The sequence below is a fragment of the Clarias gariepinus genome, chromosome 13 (genome assembly GCF_024256425.1).
Source record: "Clarias gariepinus isolate MV-2021 ecotype Netherlands chromosome 13, CGAR_prim_01v2, whole genome shotgun sequence".
Lineage (NCBI taxonomy): Eukaryota > Metazoa > Chordata > Actinopteri > Siluriformes > Clariidae > Clarias > Clarias gariepinus.
Genome location: NC_071112.1, coordinates 7719929 through 7742500, shown reverse-complemented (window position 1 = coordinate 7742500; position 22572 = coordinate 7719929). Strand labels below are relative to the sequence as shown.

At 37.7% G+C, this 22572-nt stretch overlaps 3 protein-coding genes across 6 annotated transcripts in view; 1 reads left to right on the top strand and 2 right to left on the bottom strand.

Moving 5' to 3' along the window:
* thumpd2 (THUMP domain containing 2) overlaps positions 1-572 on the bottom strand; it is a 6875-nt gene extending 6303 nt beyond the window's left edge. For all 4 annotated transcript variants that reach the window (XM_053509269.1, XM_053509270.1, XM_053509271.1 and 1 more), the window contains exons 1-2: positions 441-572; positions 1-48 (exon numbers count right to left, since the gene is read on the bottom strand). The exon at positions 1-48 is cut by the window's left edge and continues 85 nt beyond it. In XM_053509269.1, the coding sequence (XP_053365244.1) occupies positions 1-48; positions 441-542 (150 nt within the window). In that variant the 5' untranslated portion in view covers positions 543-572. The remainder of the gene's footprint in view (positions 49-440) is intronic.
* Positions 573-1039: 467 nt separating this feature from the next.
* Positions 1040-11148, top strand: ecd (ecdysoneless homolog (Drosophila)). Its single transcript, XM_053510611.1, has 12 exons — positions 1040-1346; positions 1693-1898; positions 2088-2266; positions 2408-2600; positions 3632-3760; positions 4003-4128; positions 4206-4291; positions 4766-4869; positions 5501-5726; positions 9234-9301; positions 9443-9642; positions 10792-11148. Exons 1-12 carry the CDS (start codon positions 1142-1144, stop codon positions 10984-10986), a joined length of 1917 nt encoding a protein of 638 aa, XP_053366586.1. The 5' UTR covers positions 1040-1141; the 3' UTR covers positions 10987-11148.
* A 757-nt stretch (positions 11149-11905) lies between these two features.
* On the bottom strand, positions 11906-18974 carry si:ch211-248a14.8 (solute carrier family 35 member D3). Its single transcript, XM_053509784.1, has 5 exons — positions 18791-18974; positions 14389-14483; positions 13687-13894; positions 12408-12705; positions 11906-12294 (listed from the first exon to the last, which is right to left on the bottom strand). The coding sequence occupies exons 2-5, from the start codon at positions 14439-14441 to the stop codon at positions 11906-11908; spliced, it is 948 nt and encodes a 315-aa protein (XP_053365759.1). The 5' UTR covers positions 14442-14483; positions 18791-18974.
* Positions 18975-22572: the final 3598 nt, after the last annotated feature.

The following is a 22572-nucleotide window of genomic DNA, read 5'->3' as shown; positions in this document are numbered from 1 at the left end:
TTGATTTGAGTGGCAGCGAAAAAACACCCTGCCAGGGATGTGTTCCACCTACAACACACACCTAGCCATTTATTACCGTTGTTCTCAAGACCAATCACTAATCACCATCATTCCTGACGACCAATCACGGACAAACAACGGTGGTCACCCGGCTTAATTTCCCCTAAATCTGTGACAGAATTATAGAATGTTGTAAATGTTACCTAAATGTAATTAGTTTTTTTTTCCATAAGAAATGTTTCTATCCTGATAAAGCTGTATTGTCTGTAGATAACCCCCTTTTCTTTATTCTACTTGTTTTCCTACACAAATATTCATTCCTGTTTCATTAATGTGAGAATTACTATGGACCTGACGTCACTGGATTACTTTTTGACACGTTTTTGGGTGTGCATTTGCTACTTTCATCCTTAACGTAGTTACAGCTTTAGTTCATTCACCTCAGTGGCATGTAGTTTACTCTTAACCTCGTCCAGCAGGAACTCCTCCATACCGGCTCCCGCGGTACAGTAAAACCGAACCGAACCGTCTCCGTCTTTCATTATCACCACCACATTAGCTGTTGAACATGATACTCGTACTGCGCATGCGTAAAAATGTCGCGCAAGCCTGCGTACGGCAAACCGTTTCAAAATTAAAGCCAAACCTGCGCACGCACGCTAACGGGTTTCTATTTGCTTTATCACTGATTTTTTTTGTTGTTGTTGCAACTTAAAATTAGTAAATATGTGCTATTTTGCGTTATTGTGATGACATTATAAGCAAAGAAATTTAAAATGCAAACATCATAAAAAATTAAAAAATCATATATGACATGTAAATTCTGCTTTTTTAAAAAAAATCTAAACGTAATTATTAAAACATTATGCTGTTTATTATATTAAACAGTGTGTGTATTATATTACAATATTTACAATATTTCACATGACACAAAACTAGGACAAAAATATTTAAATTATTTATTCACAACCCGGGCAAACACGCGGGTAACTAAGGACATTTATTTTGAAATCAAACCCGGAAGTATTTTTCCAAAGACAGCGTGACGCACGCTTAACGTTACAAAAACACATGCACGTGTTTCCGCGTTCATAGGAAATCTCGAAGAAAAGATGGATGTATAAAGATCACATTGAGCGACATGGAGTTCCTAAAGAGACCCGCTGTGCCTGAGGACTCGGTTCAGTACCGACTCTTTCTGCTCAGTCCCGATCCTTTGGATGTTCAGAAGAAGCAGCGGCTCCTCCTGCGGCTCCTGGAGGATGTCCTGGCCGAGGTCGCTCCTCTGCTGGTGGGCTACATTTGGCAGAAGGATCCTTTTAATCTCAGCTTCCATCCAGAGAAAGGTGAGATGATCAAAAGTTTGTGCACCCCTGTCCATCACACCTACAGTATATGCTGCTCTCCCCTAAACTGTAACAGAAGTCCAGGAACACACTTGTCATGTTTATACGGACACATATTATCTTCTAATGGGACTAAGAGGTCCAAATCTGTCTCATTATGACACTGCGTCTGTGCACAAAGCATCTCCATGAAGACGTGATGTGTTGAGTTTGTGGAAGAGCTCCAGTGTCCTGCAGAGGACCTGGGGTGCACATACTTTTGCCTATACAGTGTCTAACAAATTGGTCACAAAACCTTAACTTAAAATTTATACGTGTGTGTGTGTGCACGTGTTTTGGTTTATAGGTGATGTCCCGGCTCACCTGGGCGGCAGCACGGAATTCGGCGACAATGTTGAAGACGAGTGGTTCATCGTTTATCTGCTCAAACGCATCACAAACAGGTTCAGCGAGCTAGCTGCCAGCATCCAGGACAATGATGGACAGTTCCTCTTGATCGAGGCGGCTGAGTACCTGCCCAAGTGGCTTGACCCTGAGAGCAGCGAAAACAGGGTCAGTGATCATGATGATGATGATGAAGATTGTGAAATATCTGTAGTATAGAAGGAGTAAAACACATTAATTTGTGCTGTTATAAAAAAAAAAAAAAAGAATCTTTGGCATGTTAACAGTAGCGACTTCATACACAGTGTAACACACGTTGTGTTATAAATGTTTCTTCCTGCTGATTGACTCACCCAGGTTTTCCTGTACCATGGTGAGCTGCACATTTTGCCTAACCGCGTGCGTGCTGGAGAGGCGGGATGGCCTGGAGACTCGGTGCCATCAGTACATGAGGCTCTGGAGGTGTTGCACAGACACGGTGAGCTCTGTTTGGCTGATCGGCCAATCCGAGCTGCACTGGAGCGACGACTGCAGGGGTGAGAGACCGGTGGTGCGGGGTGTGGATCACAGTGGTGTTTTTACAAAGACATGGCAATTTGCATGGGCCCCTGATCCAGATCCTGTAACTGATATTATAGACTCTAGATGTTCTATGTGTGTGTATGTGTGTCTTTTAGGTTTCCAGGTAAAATCAAGACCAGCCTCCATCATGCCCATTGCTACGTACCTGCAGGTGTTGCAGCTGTGTTGGCACGGCGACCTGACCTTGTGGCTCCTGCTGTTTCTGCATTTTATCTGCGTGACCCTGTTGACCTTCAGGCCTGCAGAACTTTTCGCCACTTTCCCCCTGATTCGAGAGTCCTCACGCTGGTATTTATTTTGCAGTCATAGTTACTTTCTAAGCCGACACAGTGGCGTAGTGGTCTTTGGGTTTGATGCCTGCCTCGTTTTTGTATGTTTCTTCTCCCTGTGCTTGGGTTTTCTCCGGGTACTCCGGTTTCCTCCCACAGTCCAAAGACATGCAGGCTAATTGGGGTCTCCAAATTGCCTGTAGTGTGTATGTGTGTGTGCTAGGGTGTACCCAGCCTAGTGCCATAAGTCTCTTGAGATAAGCTTAAGGCCCCCTAGACCCTGTACAGGATAAGTGCTATAGAGAATGAGTGAGCGAGAGTGTGAGAGCCACAATGAAACTAAATTGTAAAGGCGAGATTATTTAACATTTTTTCAAGCTGGGTTCAGACACAATTTTATTTACACTATGAGGGCTGACCAGTCAGAGCTGTGAGGTAAAACTTTTGATCAAACATCAAAATCTTTAATGTCAGACAATAAAATTTGGTCTGTTAAACTCAAAGTCGAAGTCCTTGGATGACCAGTCAGAGTCGGTCCACCAAAATCTCTAATGTCAGCCTATCAAACTCAACCAATTGAAGCCTACTCATTAAAATCAGCCTATCAAACTTGGCCCATCAAGGTCAGCTGACCGGCCAGGGTCAGACAGCCAGGGTCAGACATCAGTTGGTCTATAAACCTCAGGCAGTTCATCAGCTCAAGTCAAAGTTGGTGAGCCGAACCCTGCCAGTTGCACTCAATGTCTGCAAATCAAATTTTGCAATGTAAATCTGTTCTCTCAAAGACGTCTAATCTGACCTGCCCAATCAGAGTAATTGAAACTCTCTGGATTTAAGCTAAACAGAAAAATGTATTGTACAAATATAAAGAATGAGATTAGGCAGATTATGTGCAAAAATGTCTGTACTTTGATGATTTGCAGACTTATATAGACTAATAAATATATTTATCGATATTATTTTCTTTCTTTTAGGTAAAGTCGTGCCGGCCTACAAAAAATATAATGTCTAATGTCTGTTTGAATTCATTCTTTGCTCCTCGTTCCTCAGGTGACCTTCACACGCTGTCTTTATGCTCAGCTCCAGCAGCAGAGCTTCATTCCTGACAGGAGGAGTGGATTTAACCTGCCACCTCCATCACACCCTCAATACAAAGCTCACAACCTCGGCATGAAGCTGGTAAGAGTTTTATTGCAAATTGTTGATGGTAATATATGAAGGAAGGGGGAAAAAAACTTCTGATTAACAGTTAACTTCAGGGTGGCAGCAGTAACTCCTCTGTATTCTGGGACACATCACACCACCTTGTGTGGATCATTTTCCTACAACAGCATGACACATTAACTTATAGAAAAACACTTTCTCATCCCAACTATGCTGAAGTAAGTCAGTAACGGTGATGTAATTCTTGTCGAGTGTAGGCACACGGTTTCGAGATCCTGTGCAGTAAAAGCAGGCGCACGGAGACGAGCTCGGAAGCTCCAGTGAACGCCCATCCGCTCTGGAGAGGATTCCTGGACAGTCTGAACAGAAAAGATTACTTTAAGGTGAGACGAGACGGGGAAAAGTAAAGGTAGTATCTACAGTAGATTTCACTTTATAACGCCAGTGCTTGTGTGTGCAGGGGGAGCTGGAAGGCTCGGCGCGCTACAGAGAGCTCATGACGGCAGCCAAGAGTTTCTTTAGGCAGTCCATGCCCAGTGCTCAGAGGTGAGAGGTCACCTGACTCCACTTGATATTGAGTGAATCCGTGAGCCAGTAATACATCATTTTACGTATTTTAATGGTTTAGCCTAATTGTGAAACAATATAATTACATGCTAGTTAAGTTAAATTTTTCATTCTTTGAGAACATAGAGGGAGCCCATTTTAAGTTTTTACAGTTGTAACTTTTTATGATTTTTTGATCGATCATATTTTATATCCTTATATTCAGTATTAACATTATATAAAACATTTATAACATTGTACTGTATATTGTTCCCTGCCAATTAATTATCTCTACATTATGTTAATTAATTATTTTTGTTAATTTTTTTTTTACTTTAATTATACAAATATGTAACTAAAAATACTTTTTGTTTTTCGTCATGTTCTTTAAAATGCCTTTGTAACAAAAAGCTTTATATAATTGTAATTATTTATTAATATTATTATTACTATTATTATTATTTCTTATGGTAGGTGTGTTCATGGTCCAGGTGAGGAAGTGTTGCAGGTGTTAGAGAGCGCCCCCTACAGTCTGGAGCAATTAAAAAAACAAGAAGCTCACCTTCCACCAGAAGACAGTAAATTTCTTTTTGTGTATATTTATGATAAAATATAATAATTTTTAAGTTGATTTAGTTTTTTATAATGTCCTGTGCAGAAGCCTTGAGCCCCCCTCATTACATCAAAGTGAGTTAAATGGAATAATAACGATTAAATAAAAGAAAATGATAACAAATATTTTACTGATACAGGTCGCAAGTTCTCTACAAATACAATTTACAAATTGGTTGTTTATTTAACAACCTCAGCGGCAACCCATTCTCTCTCTCATCTGTTCCAAACCACTTAGCATTCAGCATCGCCGACCTGATCATCTGTCATCATCTGCACTTGTTTCTCAGTGGTTCATGCCTTAAGTTAGATGTTGTTTATTCTGGAATGATTCTTAGGTCACTGTGTGGCTTAACAAACAAAAAGCATTCTAAAGTTACTCAGGTATAGCACTTGGACTGAACAAGAGAGACAAGGAAGTCCTTCAGGAAGCCTGCAGAACTGTTCCCCAAGACTAAAATAAAAATCACAAGAAAGTCCGGTTCTTTGGAAGCAAATATTTAAAATAAGCGAGCTTAAGGCTTTTGCACATGCTGTATACAGTAAAAAAAAAAAAAAGTAACTAAAGAGTTCTGCTCTCTCTGCTGCCCTCTGCAGGTGACACCTGGTTAAACATCACCCCAGATGAGCTAGAGAGGTTGCTGGAGGAAAGAGGGGGTCAAAGGGCAGGTACAGGTCAAGCAAGCACATGTGGAGCAGGGAGGAGTGAGGATGAGGAGAAACAGCAGGAGGAAGAAGCCGGATACACTCTAGTGGCTGTGACACAGGGGATGAAGGACTTCATAAATGCCATGTCATCACACGAAGGAGCTGAATTCCCACGGTATCAACATTATCATCATTTATCAACTTGGAGAGGAAACTCTCTTTATGTTTATCTTTACACTAGTGTAGTATACAGTCTCTTCTGGAATTTGTTTAGTAATATACAGTCGTGGCCAAAAGTTTTAAAGGGGTCATACAGGCCTACATGCACTTTTTTAAGCTGTTTGGACTGAACTGTGTGTTAGGAGAGTGCGTACACAACCACTCTATGATGATAAAGAGCCGCCCAGTGGTTTTCTTTTCATTTATTAAAATAACATGCCCCTTCTGAAATCAGGCCAATCGCAAATGCCTGTCACTGTGACGCCACACCACAAGAGGCCGCTCCTACACTAGTTGATTGACACTGGTGTTTTAGCAAAGACCCGCCCCGAGTGAGAAGAAGCTATCAGCCATTGTTTCGACGCTGGAGCAAAATGCCGCCCAAGCGAGTGTTGTGTACAGTTGTTGGGTGTAATAGCGAACACAGCAGTCGTCATTCACTACCTAGGGTTAGTGACCTAGGGTACCTACCTAGGGTTAGGTATCTGAGCCACTGAGGAGGCAGTAGCTGAATTTAGTTTTTAAAGCTAACGTCCCCGCTGATTTACCTAAATGCGTTCATGTTTGCGCTAATAATTTTTCACCAGACTGCTTTATAAATGCGGGTCAATATAAAGCAGGTTTTACTAGGAAGCTGCTCCTAAAAAATGGATCTGTACTAACGCTTTGTGTTCCTGCTTCATCTTCACCAGGCTCAGTAAGTAATTTCTTTTTTTATGAACCTTTGCAGATCGCCTTTTTAATAATCACGATGAATGTGGAGTGTGAATTAACTTACACTCTCATAGAACATGGTTATGGCTTCTTCTCTATGTACATCCGTCTCTATATAATCCCTAATTGCCCGTTTATAATAAACAATGCATTAAGGTGATTGTCTAGTTGCAAACTGTGTACGTAGTCGGAAAACTATACTATGCTTACCTTTGTAAAGTTAGATGGTTTATAACGATGTCTGTCGAAGATTAAGAAGTCATGTAAACACATCAGTAAACACATCGCGTCCATATCTCTCTCGGTAAGCTTCTCCGCTTTATGTTGTTGTTGCTCGCGGCTCTATATTCCAGCGTTTCCATTTTGGACTGCATTACCCACAAATCACTGCGTTGTGGGCAATGCTTTGTGGGTAATCCAGTCCAAAGCATTGCCCGCACTGGACTACACTCCCGTGGCTATACCCCACGTGTGTTGTGAAGACACGCCCCACAGAACTGGGGGGCGGGCTTAGCAGAGATCATAAGCATTTAAAGGAACATGCACTGAAATAGGTTGCTGAAAACAGAGCTAGTTTTTACCAGTTAAAAGTAGTGTTTTTTTTTTTACACAACCATTGAGAATTTTTAATTAAATATATCACAAACTTTTCATTACGACCCTAAAGATCATATTAACATTTAATGAAAAATGTTTCTGTTTCTGATCCCTTTAAGAATGACACAAATATAAGTTTTCACAAAGTTTGCTGCTTCATGCTTTTAGATCTTTGTTTCAGTTGTTTCTGTGATGTGCTGAAATTTAATTACAAGCATTTTATACGTTTCAAAGGCTTTTATCGACAATTACATGACATTTATGCAAAGAGTCAGGATTTGCAGTGTTGGCCCTTTTTTTTCAGGACCTCTGCAATTCGACTGGGCATGCTCTCAATCAACTTCTGGGCCAAATCCTGACTGATAGCAACCCATTCTTTTATAATCACTTCTTGAAATTTGTCAGAATTAGTGGGTTTTTTTTTGTCCACCCGCCTCTTGAGGATTGACCACAAGTTCTCAATGGTATTAAGATCTGGGGAGTTTCCAGGTCATGGACCCAAAATTTCCATGTTTTGGTCCCCGAGCCACATAGTTATCACTTTTGCCTTATGGCACGGTGCTCCATCGTGCTGGAAAATGCATTGTTCTTCACCAAACTGTTGTTGGATTGTTGGAAGAAGTTGCTGTTGGAGGGTGTTTTGGTACCATTTTTTATTCATGGCTGTGTTTTTGGACAAAATTGTGAGTTAGCAACCCCACACATGAATGGTCTCAGGATGCCTTACTGTTGGCATGACCCAGGACTGATGGTAGCGCTCACCTTTTCTTCTCTGGACAAGCTTTTTTCCAGATGCCCCAAACAATCGGAAAGAGGCTTCATCAGAGAATATGACTTTGCCCCAGTCCTCAGCAGTCCATTCACCATGCTTTCTGCAGAAGATCAATCTGTCCCTGATGTTTTTTTAGGAGAGAAGTGGCTTCTTTGCTGCCTTTCTTGACACCAGGCCATCTTCCAAAAGTCTTCGCCTCACTGGGCGTGCAGATGCGCTCACACCTGCCTGCTGCCATTCCTGAGCAAGCTCTGCACTGGTGGCTATCCGATCCCGCAGCTGAATCCTCTTTAGGAGACGATCCTGGCGCTTGCTGGACTTTCTTGGACGCCCTGAAGCCTTCTTAACCAAAATTGAACCTCTTTCTTTGAAGTTCTTGATGATCCTATAAATTGTTGATTTAGGTGCAATCTTAGTGTCCACAATATCCTTGCCTGTGAAGCCATTTTGCTGCATGCCATCATTGCAGGTCACCATGGTTAACAATGGAAGAACAATGATTTCAACCGTTTTAACATGTCAAGTCTGCCATTCTAACCCAATCAGCCTGACATACTGATCTCCAGCCTTGTGCTCGTCAACATCCTCACCTGAGTTAACAAGATGATTACTGAAATGATCTCAGCAGGTCCTTTAATGACAGCAGTGAAATGCAGTGGAAAGGTTTTTTTGGGATTAGGTTTATTTTCATGGCAAAGAAGGACTATGCAATTCATCTGATCACTTTTCATAACTTTCTGGAGTACAGTATATGCAAATTGCTATTATAAAAACTTAAACAGCGACTTTTCCAATATTTATGTAATTCTCAAAACCTTTGGCCACAACTGTACATTTACTGTAGTTATTAAATCTTTTGGGGTTTGTTTTACTTAAATTTAACAGAACAAATTTATCATTATTAATTAATTATTAATTGTTTAAAATATATTTATATACTGTGTATGTAACAGTATACAGTATATTTGTTTATTAATGTTTTGTTGGTATTTACTGAACTTAATAACCAATATTTTTTTAATTAAATTAACTTCTTACAGATGAACAAAAGAATGTGTTTTTTTTATGATTTAGTATAAAGTTAAATTTCCAAGTTAAGTAAAAGCCTTATTAAACTAATTTGTGTTCTATCTATCTATCTATCGAGGAAATCTTTTAATTTTTTCTTTTAAAATTTACTACCACTGGATTCCTCTAGAAATTATTACTTTTTTTATTCTAATTTGTCATATAATAAGTAACTATTATGATGATAAATAGAATTTTTTTTATTTCACATCATCTCTGCATCTAACACACTTTTTATGTAATGTTCGTGTAATGTGTGATTTAAAGGGCCTGGCATAATAATACAGTAATTTTTTCTCTCTCAATTTTCAGGTCGTGTTTGTCAGAGTCGTTCAGTTTTGACCCTGACGCAGTGACGAGCGCTCTGGACAGACTGCTTGGTGAGTTTAGCTGATACCCTAACCACAAGCCTTATGATATCCTGAGCAAAAACAGTAGACTATGTAAAATGATGCTTTATTTATCTATTATTTACGACTAGTGGTAAACAGTGTTTTTAAATTGAATTCAATTAATGTCAGGTGGTAAAGATGAGGAACTGGACTCAGATGATTTAGATGATGATGATGATGATGAGGATGATGATGATGAAGCAGAGGATGAAGTACCTGAAGAGCAGACAAGAGCAGAGACGTTGGAGAATCTGAAGAGATACATGGAGGAGATGGATCAAGAGCTTCGAACCACGAATGTCGGACAGAGTTTCACATCTAATGGCAAAGTGAGTAATAGCTGCTCGTCACATGTTCTACGGCGCTTAACATAAAATAATAACATAAACTCAGTGTAATATTTGCTTGATGGACAGGGACATACAGAGATAGATAGATGGGAGTAAAGACAGAAGAGACATATAAAGAATAACACACGCAGGAAGAGAGACAGAAGCAGGGTGTGAGAGACACCCTGAATATCCCCAACCCCAACTAATCAGAATTTAACATCACTACTGTTCAGTTACTGTTTAAAAAAAAATATATGTATATATATATATATTATTGTTTATCTACTGTTTTACTATTATATTTTATATGTTTGTTTATATATACTTTATGAATGCAGACAGATGTTACTTCAGATCAACCTTTTATATTTGCTTTGGCAGCAATCTGACTTTATTGTTTTTAATTATCATGCCACTAAACTGAACTGAACTGACTAAGATGGAGACAGACAGACAGACAGACAGATGGAGACATTGAGACAGATACACAGACAAAGATTGACAATAAGAGAGAGAGGCAGACAGACCTAGTCAGAGATGGACAATAAAGGAAACGTATGAAGATGAAACAGACAGGTGGAAACAGGCAGACATGGACAGAGACATGGCCAGACAGAACGGAGTTAAGACACAACCGAGATTCAGACAATAAAAAATGGATAGACAGGAAAGACAAAGACAGGGGGAGAGACTGGTTGAGGCAGAGAGACGGACACAGAGCAAGAAAGGCTGGGATGGTGGTAGACAAAAGGTTAAGATAAGATAAGATAAATCTTTATTAGTCCCACAAGTGGGAAATTTGTTAAGGAGATGGGAAGATAGACAGAGCCTCAAAGACAAGCAGGGACAGACAGTTAGCAATGGCATATACTGTAAGAGGTACAGAGACAGGCACACAGACACACGGTCAAAGGTAGAGAGAGAGACAGAAACAGGAAAAGACAGATGGTGATGTAGACAAAGTCAAAGACAAGCAGAGATAGATAAACATAAACAGAGGACCAACTTTTCATCGATTCCACTTAATTTAATTTAATAAGGTGTTTTTTTGGAGCTTACAAAACAAGTAATAATTTAAGTACACTTTTTAAAGGTAGTAAAATGTTTGTTTGTAATTCAGACCTCCATATCTCATTTGTCCGGCAGGGCGGTGATATCGGGGCAGACGCAGCAGGAAGCTCTGAGCAGACTGAAGACGAAATCCAGCCGTTAGACGTAGACGTCAACCTGGTAACCAACCTGCTCGAGTCGTTATCCTCTCAGGCCGGTCTCGCCGGACCCGCCTCGAACCTGCTGCACAGCCTCGGTTTACGACTGCCCCCTAACGCCGACCCCTCTTAAGGACACTCACCCGAACCGGCTCGAATAGCACTTATATACATGGAGCATCGGTGCATCAAATGTCATGTCTTTTATAACGAAATTAAACATATGAACGAATTCAAAAGTGTGTATTTTTGTTCAGGATGTCTAATAAAACAGTTTTGTAAAGCGCTTGTACAACACCGCAGAGTCGAGTTGTATCATTCGGAAATTTCTGAAAACAAAAAACACTTAAGAAGACAAGACCAGGTTTGTGCAGTTTTTTATCTATGTGAGGAACTATCTGTTGTTCTTCTGATAGTGTTGTATTAACCAAATGAAGATTACCTTTCTCTCTCTCACACACACACACACACACACACACACACAAGTGAATCATTTGGGATTTTTATCTTGTGCAGTTGTTTCCCTTCGACAAATCCACATGTTGGTTAGGTTACACATTACCTTTTATTGCCATTTTTAAAATAGGCTTTTTGTTTCTCTGAGCACATCATTAATCAATAAAATACTGGAATGGACTATGCTAAACATTTACTACGTTACAAACACTAGGTGATATTTTCCCCCATTCCCATGTTCAGTGTGGATTCCTGTTATTGAGCTGATTGGAGTGCATCTCTGGTTGTAGTCCTTTCACCTCAGGATAGTTTCATTCTGAAATACTATTCTGCTCACCATGGTTGTAAAGAATTGTGATTTGAAGGCCACGTTGAGGAACCGTTCTGTTGGCTTATCTTTTGTAACAGTTACCGAGGTTGAGTTTATTCTGCATTCTGATGTTTGATGTGGACTTGAACTGAAGCCCTCGTCATGTAGTCATGAGTTGTCCGTCTGCCACATGATTGGCTGATGATTGGATTGTTGTTTGAGTATTTATTTTCAGTCTTTTTTCTTACATTTATGTTAACTTGACCTGATCAAGGTCTGTTTTGTGCTACATCGAGGAAATAAGCGGTTTTACGAGTTCTCTGGCGGAGTGTAGCAGAGCCGCGGTGAGCGGCGAGTACCTCAGTGCTGTTAGGTTGACAAGAAAAATCTGTCCCGAGCCCAGGAGCAGCACAGCTAACATGTATCCCAGGAAGAGCAGGTTGTGCCAGTTGCCATCCGTGACCGCTCGTGAGGTGTCTGGATGCATTATACAGAGCAGTACCAACAACACACTCTGGGTCACCGTCAGGTTGTAGTAGAGGTCAAAAATGTTAGTATGGCCTCGCTCAAGCCGGGCGACTTTGGACAGCCAGGCCAGTGAGAGACTGTGTAGGAGCAGACTTAGAGGGGAGTAGAAATATTCCAGCGGCTCCATGTTGTACACCCCATTGTACACTGCCAACACAAACGTAACACTGATAAATTAATGTATATAACGCATTGTAACTGATCTTTTCAAGTTGTGTTATCCCTTCCCTGGTGCATACCGGGAATTCTAGCCTTCTTACCTGTAATTGCAATCGAGGTGAAAGTGATTGCTGTGAGCAGGCAAGTGAAGTGGATGCTGTTAGACTTCTTGACTCCCAGTAGGTGACCCCATGCCAGGCTGAAGAGTGGAAGGAGGCGCCCGATAAGGGGGTACAAACCCGAATGTGCACTCGCTCGTGACCACAGAGCCAGAACACACTGGACACCACCACACACAGCGGGCACCAAAAGTCGCTCGGCTAACCTCCAAGAGAAGGGATTGATTCGCACGACACCCAGAGAATGCAGACCCAGCAATACCAGGACATTTAGGAGCACCTGAGAAATATAGACTATCAGTACTACTGCACTCATGGTTGTACATAAGGGAGAAGGGGTTCATTATACATATTTTATATATATATATATATATATATATATATATTTATACGCTATATGTATTTTCTCACAGACTTTATACTCATTTCCATAGGTTTCTATTTGCTTTGTTAAGCTGCTTTGCGAAAATTTAAATATTTCCAAATAGAAGTTTGGGTTCTTTCCATTTTTTTTAATACTTTGTTGACAGTTTATAATGGTGTTAATTTTTATTCTTATATCATGTACTAATCTTATATGTTACTATTCCACTTTTATTAGTTATAGTTGTTCTATGTTTGATTTTTTGGGAAAAAAAATTGCATTAGGTGGTTTGAAAAAGCTGAAAAGATTTAAATTAATTAAATGTCATATAATATAGTAAACTTTCCAGCATTCACATTAATTATATATTAATTTCCCTTGTAAAACCTTCTTAATGAATAAACACCTATAAAAGACGCTTTTAATTAAAAACAGAAACTGTCATAAAAAATTATGTTTTACTTACAACCTGAGATTAAATTTTTTATATTTAACATGCTGTATACAGTAATAAGATACATTTTGTGCTTTGGTGGTAACTTCCTTAATCCGGAGCAAAAACTCTTATCAGAAGCCAGTTTGCGGTCATTTACTACTTTAATCAGTTAAACGTTAACGTTTCCTATGCTGATTGGTGTTTCCAAATTGCCCATAGTGTTTAGCTGGGTGTGTGAGTGTGTAGGCTTGTGCATTATATATATATATATATGTTATGTTATGTTACTAAAAATGAAACTTAACTGAATTGAAATATTTTATTGCTGGTTGGTTACACCAATCCAATCATAGTGTTTTGTTCAGAAGTTTAAAAACATCAGCCATATTATAGTATATCAGATGCACACTTTGCAAGGCTATGGTAATGCAGGGCTGAGATGGGGTAAACAGTAACAATACCTGTATGAGGGCGAAAGGTGTGATGTATGGGTAGTGGTACTGAGGAATAAAGATTCTGCACACAAAGTCGTGAAGCTGATCTGCAAGTGCATACAAAATTACGACCACAAGGGCGCCAGCATAGAGCATTAATGGGGCCAGAGATTTATAGACATCGCACACACGTGCTCTAACTGAAAGAGGACATTGTCCCTGTAGCCACGAATACCTGTTGAATGGCAAAAGAAAAGAGAAAATAATTAAACAACAGAGAAAAATGTGAAACTTGAACCTGACATCATGACAAGGAAGGTAAGTAACAATGTCATATGTAGTTTAAAAAAAATGCTGTGCATCCATAATACACTCACTGAAAGCATCTTAGGAGCACATCACTAATACGACCCAGTGCCATCATTCACTCACGTATTCAAAGCTTAGATTTTTAGACAGACTCTTTAGATGTTCTTATCAATGTTTATAAAATTCCTTCTTTTTTTTCAGGTGCACTTGGCTTAAACCAGCATACCTGGCACTAACAACCATTCCATGGTCAAAATCATTGTAATGGCATTGTTTCCCCTTTCCATGAACAATATCTAAAGCTCCTGTATTGTATCTTTTGCATGAATTTATGCATTGCGCTGCTGCCATAAAATGCATATGTGTTTCTAATAAAATTATATTTGAAAACCTGCTTTACTAAATAAGATATGAGAATACCATTTGGCGATGAGGCTGCTCATATATCCGAGGTAGCCATGCCAGGTCTTCATACTTCCTTTGATGTCGAACCCTGGGCATCAGACACAGAGCTCCTGCATGCATAAATAGAGTACATCCCAATATACAGAAATTAAATAACCTTAAAAGGACTTAAGACACATATCTTTCTTAATCTAAGAATTTTCTGACAAACATCTTGCTTGCACCCCGTTTTGATATTTGTATTTCCGGCTGCTTTATCTAATACTATTTAATATATAAGATATACTGTACTCATAAACAAAGTAACATTGCACTATATAAAATACTGTTACAAAGATCCAAAATATAATTCATGATTTTGTTTGCCTTCCACAGTTGAGAACACAGCTAAGGTAAAATTACCATCATGCTCAGCGGAGCATCTTCTTTGTGAATAACCGAAGTCAGATCTTCTTAAAGGGTGCTACAGTATGTACGTTTCATGAAGTTTACCATGTGATTTTGTCCAGCTGACATTTCCTGGTATCAGAGGTAAGAAAAACATTCTGATTGTGCATTTTGTCTTTACATTATTGTGCCCAGTTTATACAAAGAGATAGGGCCAGAGGAACAACGCAAGTAGCCACCATCAGATGGTTTGAAGGTGCCAGGAAGGCCATTTCCTGGCTAAGGAAATGGAGGTCAAAACAACTGGTTCCACTGCAGATCACACTTGGTCTGGACAGACAAGGATGACAACACCAAGACAAGACTAATTTAATGGGGTCATTTAAGAAATCAATCTTGCTGGACTTGTTACACGTATACTTTAAAAAAAGTTAATCTTTTATGTGGAATTCTCTGCCAGATAACCACAAGAATAGAGGCACACATACACAGTGACTGTCTCCAATAAAGAAATTAGACCCGTCACAGGAGTTTGAATGCCAGGCAGTGTCATGATTTGCGCATCCGGTCCAGCGGCCATTTTATTTGGAGCACTTTCTGTTCCATCTATTATGTTTTTGATCTCCACTGTAAAAAAAAAAGTGTTGGAGCACCTTCCTTTTCTCTGCCCTGAATCTTTTAACCTTGGTTGTACATGTGCATGACCTTGATAACTGACCCGTTCTGACCTTGATTCGGCTAGCGCTATCAAATCTAGCTGCTTTCACTTCATGTGGCCTTCTGGCTTTCCATTAAAGGGACTTCCTCCAACTCCCCGTAGGACAAAAACAACCTTCATGTAACTGCCTCAGACAATTAGCCATTCAGATAAGTGTGCCGTGTTCTCTGCTACAAGTTTCTTGCTACAGTTCGTTATTTCATCTTTACTTGTTGTGACTGTATTGGTAATTGAAGTCAAACCTATGTCATTAATGAAAGCAAAATGTTATTTAATTACCTTATGTTATTAAATTAATTCGTTATTTAAATGTGCAGATGTAGTATTGCATACTTTTGAAATCTCCAGTACTGTTTTAGAATGCACAAAATAAATCCAAGCTTGTGTCTAAACTTTTGTCTGGTATTGTAGATTAGATTAGATATTTGTATTACAATCAAACTGATATCTTAGTACATAAAAATAGATTATATATATATATAGTAATTTTTATAGGGGTGTGCAAATTTTTGCACTGTACAAAAAAAAAGACAATTGACCATGTAAAGACAGTTTTAAATGCTAATATAATAGTTTTTTTTTACTATTGTACTGTAAAATGTAAATTAGTAAAATAAAATGCATAGGTTGACATGAAAATAATTAACTTATTATATTATATTATATTATATTATATTATATTATATTATATTATATTATATTATATTATATTAAATTAGATTAGATTAGATTTAACTTTATTGTGATTGTGCAAAGTACATGTACTGTAGAGGGCCAATAAAATGCAGCTGGCATTGAATCAGAAGTGCATAAGTCGCTTATTTACAATTAATACCAATGTGGTAAATGAGAGTATGGGTTTATATGTACAGGAGTGAGAGTGATGTAATGTAAAGGAGTACATAACTACTGCAGCAGATAATAAGGTATATATACAGTAGTAATATTTAGTAGTTTATACCTGTGCAAACATTGCCATGTAAAGAACATAACATGCTTAAATAACATGATTTACATGTACAAATGTCTGTATGATATAGTATACACAGAATAAATATGAGTGGAATATAGAGTAGTGCAATGATAAACATAAGTTACTGTATGGATGTTGCAAAGGTGCATAGTGGATGGAACACTTATGGTGCAGGTTAAAATTTAGTTAGATATCTAATTAGTGCAAAATTTACATTAAATTCTGTCCAGCAAATGATTTAAGATGCACCCACAGCGCAGAACGCTGTCAAAACTTTCCATTTTCTGGAGTAAGCTATGCTGTTTCACAGTTTCGTTTGTGTTTGGTGAGGATTATGGCAACTTGTAGGTCCATTACAGTCGTTTCTGTGTCTTTCATATGCTCTACCTATACGTAGTACAGTACTTATCTAAATATTCAGCTACATGTTGTGATGTAATCTGGCACATAACTGCTCCTAACTTCATTTTGATTCCATTCATGGCACAGGTTTAAATTAAATAAAAAAATACCTGACTACTGAAAAAGTTTTATTAAATCCTGTCAGACTGGTTTCTGGTCCTCCAGTGTATGAAATGTAAAGATATATCTTCAAAAGAGTGAGTTCTGACCAATGTACAGACAAAACCTTTTCTTTATTTATATAGATAAAGGGTTTTTACTCTCTTAACCGTGTTCTGTTATTCTGCACACTTAAAAGTCTGGTTTTACTTGAATACCCTTCGAACAAAAAAATTCCTTAAGATATTTTTTTTTGTAAACTGGAAAGATTTGTTTCTGCAAGATAATGCAAAGTGTAATTGTTGCACAGCAGCAGAAAACATGTACAGCTGCCAGAGCAAGTAACGTCACAATAGATTTTCATTTTAGCTGGAAAAAATAAGGATGAAAATTACAACAAAAGAACAACAGGCTATAATTTTTCACTCAAGATCTCAATGCACGTATACCAGAGTTGGAGTGGTGTTGAAAGTGTCAGTATCAGAAACAGCAGGAAAAAAAACATTTGGAATGAAGGTAAAGACAATAAACGTCAAACGTACGATGAACAGTGTAGTAAAGATAAAGATAACAAAGATAAATTTTTTTTAGAAAGATAAGAATTTGATTGCAAGCTAAATTATCGAATATATCTTTTACAATACATGAGAACATACAACGTGAGCTTACACATCTTTATTTCAGTGATTATATATTTATTTAAATTCTTAAAATTGAGAGTTAAGCTTGCACTAAATTATATGTGCTTGCAGTGTAAAGAGTGCTCTAATTTTACTGTACTTAGTATAGTACAAACAAAGAATCTTTAACCTGCTATCTGACTGGGAAACCTCTGAATATTTGCACACTTCATCTACTGTATCTAGCTAATAGCAATGATAGTTCATGCTTATCTTGTGTTAGCTGCATAGCGCACATACTGTACGGGATAGATATCTGTATGTAGTACGTAAGTTATTTTCATCTCCAGCTGATCACACTTTGAGTCTTCGAGTATGTTGTTATTCATTAGGGTGTAAACCGGACCTGCATATCGATTCGATTAGCCATGCATGTGTGTGTGTGTGTGTGTGTGTGTATCAAAATATGCAATAATCTTCTTTAAACAGTTCATATTGAGATGTGTCTGCTGCTTATGCTGTGTAGAGCCTTCATAACGACTCTAATCTGAGGTGCTGTTTGTTAATCAGTGATTTCTGAGACTCATTTAGTTCAACTTTAAATGAACTTCTCCGCAGCAGAGGTACGGTTTGGTCTTTCTTTCATGGGAAGCATGAAAGCATGAGAGCATGTTTCATAAAGGTACTTGGTGGATTTTGCAAATGCATTGAACAACACTGACAATATTGTCTTAATATAACACCTGACTGTTGTTGTTATTTAAATACCTAATGCCATATGTAGTATTGAATCATTTCGAAATCTCCAGTGTTGCTTTAGCAGAAAATAAATCCAAACTTTTGACCGGTATTGTAGATTAGATTTTTTTTTTTTTCCAAAACTGGGAAATGTCATATTCCTCTTGCTATTTAACATTACCATCCCAAGCATGATATCTTTTTATAGTATATATATATATATATATATATATATATATATATATATATATATATATATATACACAGTTAAGTAATTTCAATAAGGATGTGCAAACTTTTGCACCGTACTAAAAAAAGACAGTTGAACAATTGAAGTAAGTATTAGATGCTAATATATTAGATAGGATAAATAAAAATGTAAAAAATTGTGAACTTATTGTAAAATGTAAATTAGTCAACACTTTTTTTCTATAGGTTGACATGAAAATAACTTAATAAATAGACAAATAAAATACTCACTTTACTGTTCCGGTGTTGGTAAGCTGACAGGTCTCATGCTAAAATTTTCGAAAGCACAATCTTTTTCAAACATCCTATGTTATTAGCTGTTATTTTAAAAATGCGTGTAAAACAATTTGTATTTCCGAATGTTCAGCCCTGAGAAATTCCGCAGTGTGTTTCCCCTCGTGCTCATGACCCTCTGAAAAACTGACAGTGCAGGATGGACTTTGATCGTCCCTCGTCTATATAGGCAAACAATCACAAGGCTGCAGAATTTCATCATCATGATCATCATGCACACAAAAACACACACACACACACACACACACACACACACAGACGAAACATACCTATTTTAGAGACTGAGAGCCAGTCGAGTGTTATCATTGCTTTCTTAAGGTGGTTCTTGATTTGATAATACAGTAAAAGAATAAACCGAGTACATCTTAATGTGTGTGTGTGTGTGTGTGTGTGTGTGTGTGTGCATGATGATTATGATGATAAATTTAGCAGCCTAGTAATTGTTTGCCTTTATGGACGATTATTATCATACCCTGACAAGACATACACACCCTGTAAAAGAGATGTAACTATAAAAGACAATTGACTTTATTATGTATTAATATAAGCCTATGATTTGCAGATCCATAACTGTCAGAGCTGCTGTGCTAAATATAATTGAGAATACAACAGCAATGTGGTGGCTACGTGTTATGATAAATTAATAGGATATTTAAGTCTATCCTCAGGGGACTCGGCAGGTGGGATACACTCTGAATGGGCGGCCAATCCCATGGGCTGCAAGGCACACACACACACACACACAATCACACATAGACGACATGAGCAATTTGGAAATGCTAATTAGCCTAATCTGCATGTCTTTGGACTGTGGGGGAAACCCACCAAGCATGGGGAGAACATGCAAACACCATGCATGCTAACTGGGACTTAAACCCTTGACCCCGGAGGTGAGCAGTTAGCAAGCGTATGATGAGTAATAGAACATATCAAGATGTTTTTAGGAATTTATGTCTGTCTGTTTGTCTGTTTGTTTGTGCATGCATGATGTAAAAACCCCTGAACGGATTTTAATTGGGTTTTCAAAAGTCTATTTGGCCGGGCTTGAGGTAACATTCAAGATTCAAGATTTAAAGAACTCTATTAAATCCAGAAGGAAATAAAGGCTTAAATATAGGCTTTGTATATCATAAAAAAATCGCCCTTGAGATAATCATTGGTTCATCTCAAAAATCGACAGATGGCACTGAACAATTTTTATTATGCATTTACAAGTGTGCAATTGAAATCTACTTAATAAACTCAATCTCACATCTTTACTTTGTGCAGTTTACCGTAACGTAAATTTTTTTGTTATTTTAAAAAAATTCAACAGATGTCGTTGTACTTAAAGACGCACTTATGAGTGTGCAATTAGATTCCATGTGAACGGAGTTGCAGGCACATCCAGTCATAATAATTTTTTGGTAAATACTATATAAGTTCTATGATGATATACAGTATGTTCTTTTTTCCATGTTCCCGCATTTTACGTTTTTGCATTTTATGCTTAAATTAGTTATATACTGTATTTACAGGCCTTGCAGTATATAAAGAACACTTTTACTATGTCCATTTTATTATCAGATTTTATAGAATCATGGATGTTTAGTGTCAATCAATTCCACTCTTCTACAGTATATGCATTAAGTCATTTGTAAACCCGGTCATGCATGAATTATTTAAATTCAACCCAACATAATTTTCCTGATTTTGTTAGCATTTTTTTCTTTAAAATGTTTAATACTTTTTTTATTTAAAAAGTTATGTTTCCACTCAGGATAAAAATATGCACTTGTTTGTTCAATAAAATAGACCAACAGTTGTTAGTTTAAAAATTAAAGCAAGTTGTATGCACATTTTATTTTCATGCTGTAAAACTTTGCACCACTTTGCGCAAAATACTTTGCACAGTTACAAAAGCAACAAAAACAGCAGCAGCTATAAAGCTACTGAGAAAATGCTACAGTATATATATTTTAATTGAATTACGTTGGAGTCATTCTGAATGAGAATCCAAAGTAGAGACCGCCACCTTTGTTTAAGATGTCTCTTATTGCAGAACGACAACTATCTGGGGTACCATGGTGTCATAGTGGTAAGCACTGTTGCCTTCAGGGTTGGGGTTTGAATCTCACCTCCGGTCTGTGTACATAGAGCTTGCAAGTTCTCCCTGTGGGACTCCAGTTTCCTTTTAGTCAAAACACATGCCTTGCAGTCTGATGCTGTTTCCAGATTGCCTATAGTGTATAATTAAATCTGTGTTTGGCAAGTAACAAAGTACAAACACTTCATTTCTGTACTTAAGCATTGTGTTTGTGTATCTGTATTTTACTTGAGTATTTTCCATATGTAATACCTTTTACTCATTTTTTTTCACCTTTTAATTACTACACTTTTATTCACTCTGAAACATTGTAAATAGAGACTGTTTGCAGGTGACGAATACACAAAAGTGAATTGATTTTCTAATTTAAACATAAGCATGTACTTTGTCACTCACACTGTACTGTGACCTAAACTCCACCCAACATGTGAAGGTCAGGAACAAAACAATTCCACCAATCCTAGGTGATAGAAATGTCTGGTAGGTCAGTATAAAAGCGCAGAATGGTTAGGACACCAAATTGATTGATGGTTACCTGGGTAACAGATACTGTAAGGCGATTTTTACTTTATACATAAACCTCGCCAGTGCCAAGAGTTATTCAGCGTACTAACTGTAAAGCCCTTTGTCTAAAAAAGTATGCAGTGATCACTCCTCCATGTCCAGCCAGGTCTAAAGCAAACAATATAACCTGTATCAAAAACTGCAAATAAATTGACCTAAAATAGTTTAGGTCTTGGAATGCTTTCATGACTGTGTAAAGCATCTGAACACAGCCAATGAATTGTCCATTTATTCATTTAGTATTCATTTATACTTTCATTCTGGTAAAAAGTCATTTTTGAAATTTTGTACTTGAATTACATTTTAGAGGATGTATTGTACTTAGTGTTTCTACTTAAGTAAAAAACAATTAGCGGTGATGTTACTTGTAGTTAAGTATATTTCTAGGCAAATACTTTTACTGAGTATTAAGTGTGTACAACAGTTCAACATACTGAGATATTAATTGACACAATTGAACGTTTATGAAAACTGAGTAATTTTCTCTTTTCCAGGTTGTCTATGAAAGGACTTTAATACTCAAGAGGTCTTTAAGATATGACTAGTTACTCAGTGAAGATGCCCTGAAGCTGAATGTTAATTACAAGGTTAAAATATTAACTTAAATATAACTATATTTACTGTTATTCTATATTTACTGTTATATCTACTAATTCTAGTAACTTTTGCTTTAACTTTTCATCTTGGAACGTCATCAGTAATTTAGATGCTGCTGCTATTTATACTCTTTTATAATTCAGATAAAGTCAGGTGGTCTGCATCATATGCGAGTCACATACTCACTAATTCCCCAGCCTCCCCCTTTCTTCCTCTCTCTTTTTCCTCTTTTGTTTTACAAAGACCACAAATCCTAGTGCACCAAATAGAAAAAATTGGTGTCTAATTAGAATTAATTCCAAGATGTCCCACTTGTTAACCAAATGTTCCAAGAATGTAAAACTAATATCGTAGCAGTTGATGGTAACTAAGGAACTGCTTTAGTACAAAGCAGGAATAATACAGTTAAGAGCAGTTTATTTGTTATACTGTAACCGACCTGATGCAAAGCGGAGTTACGGTTTCTAACCTG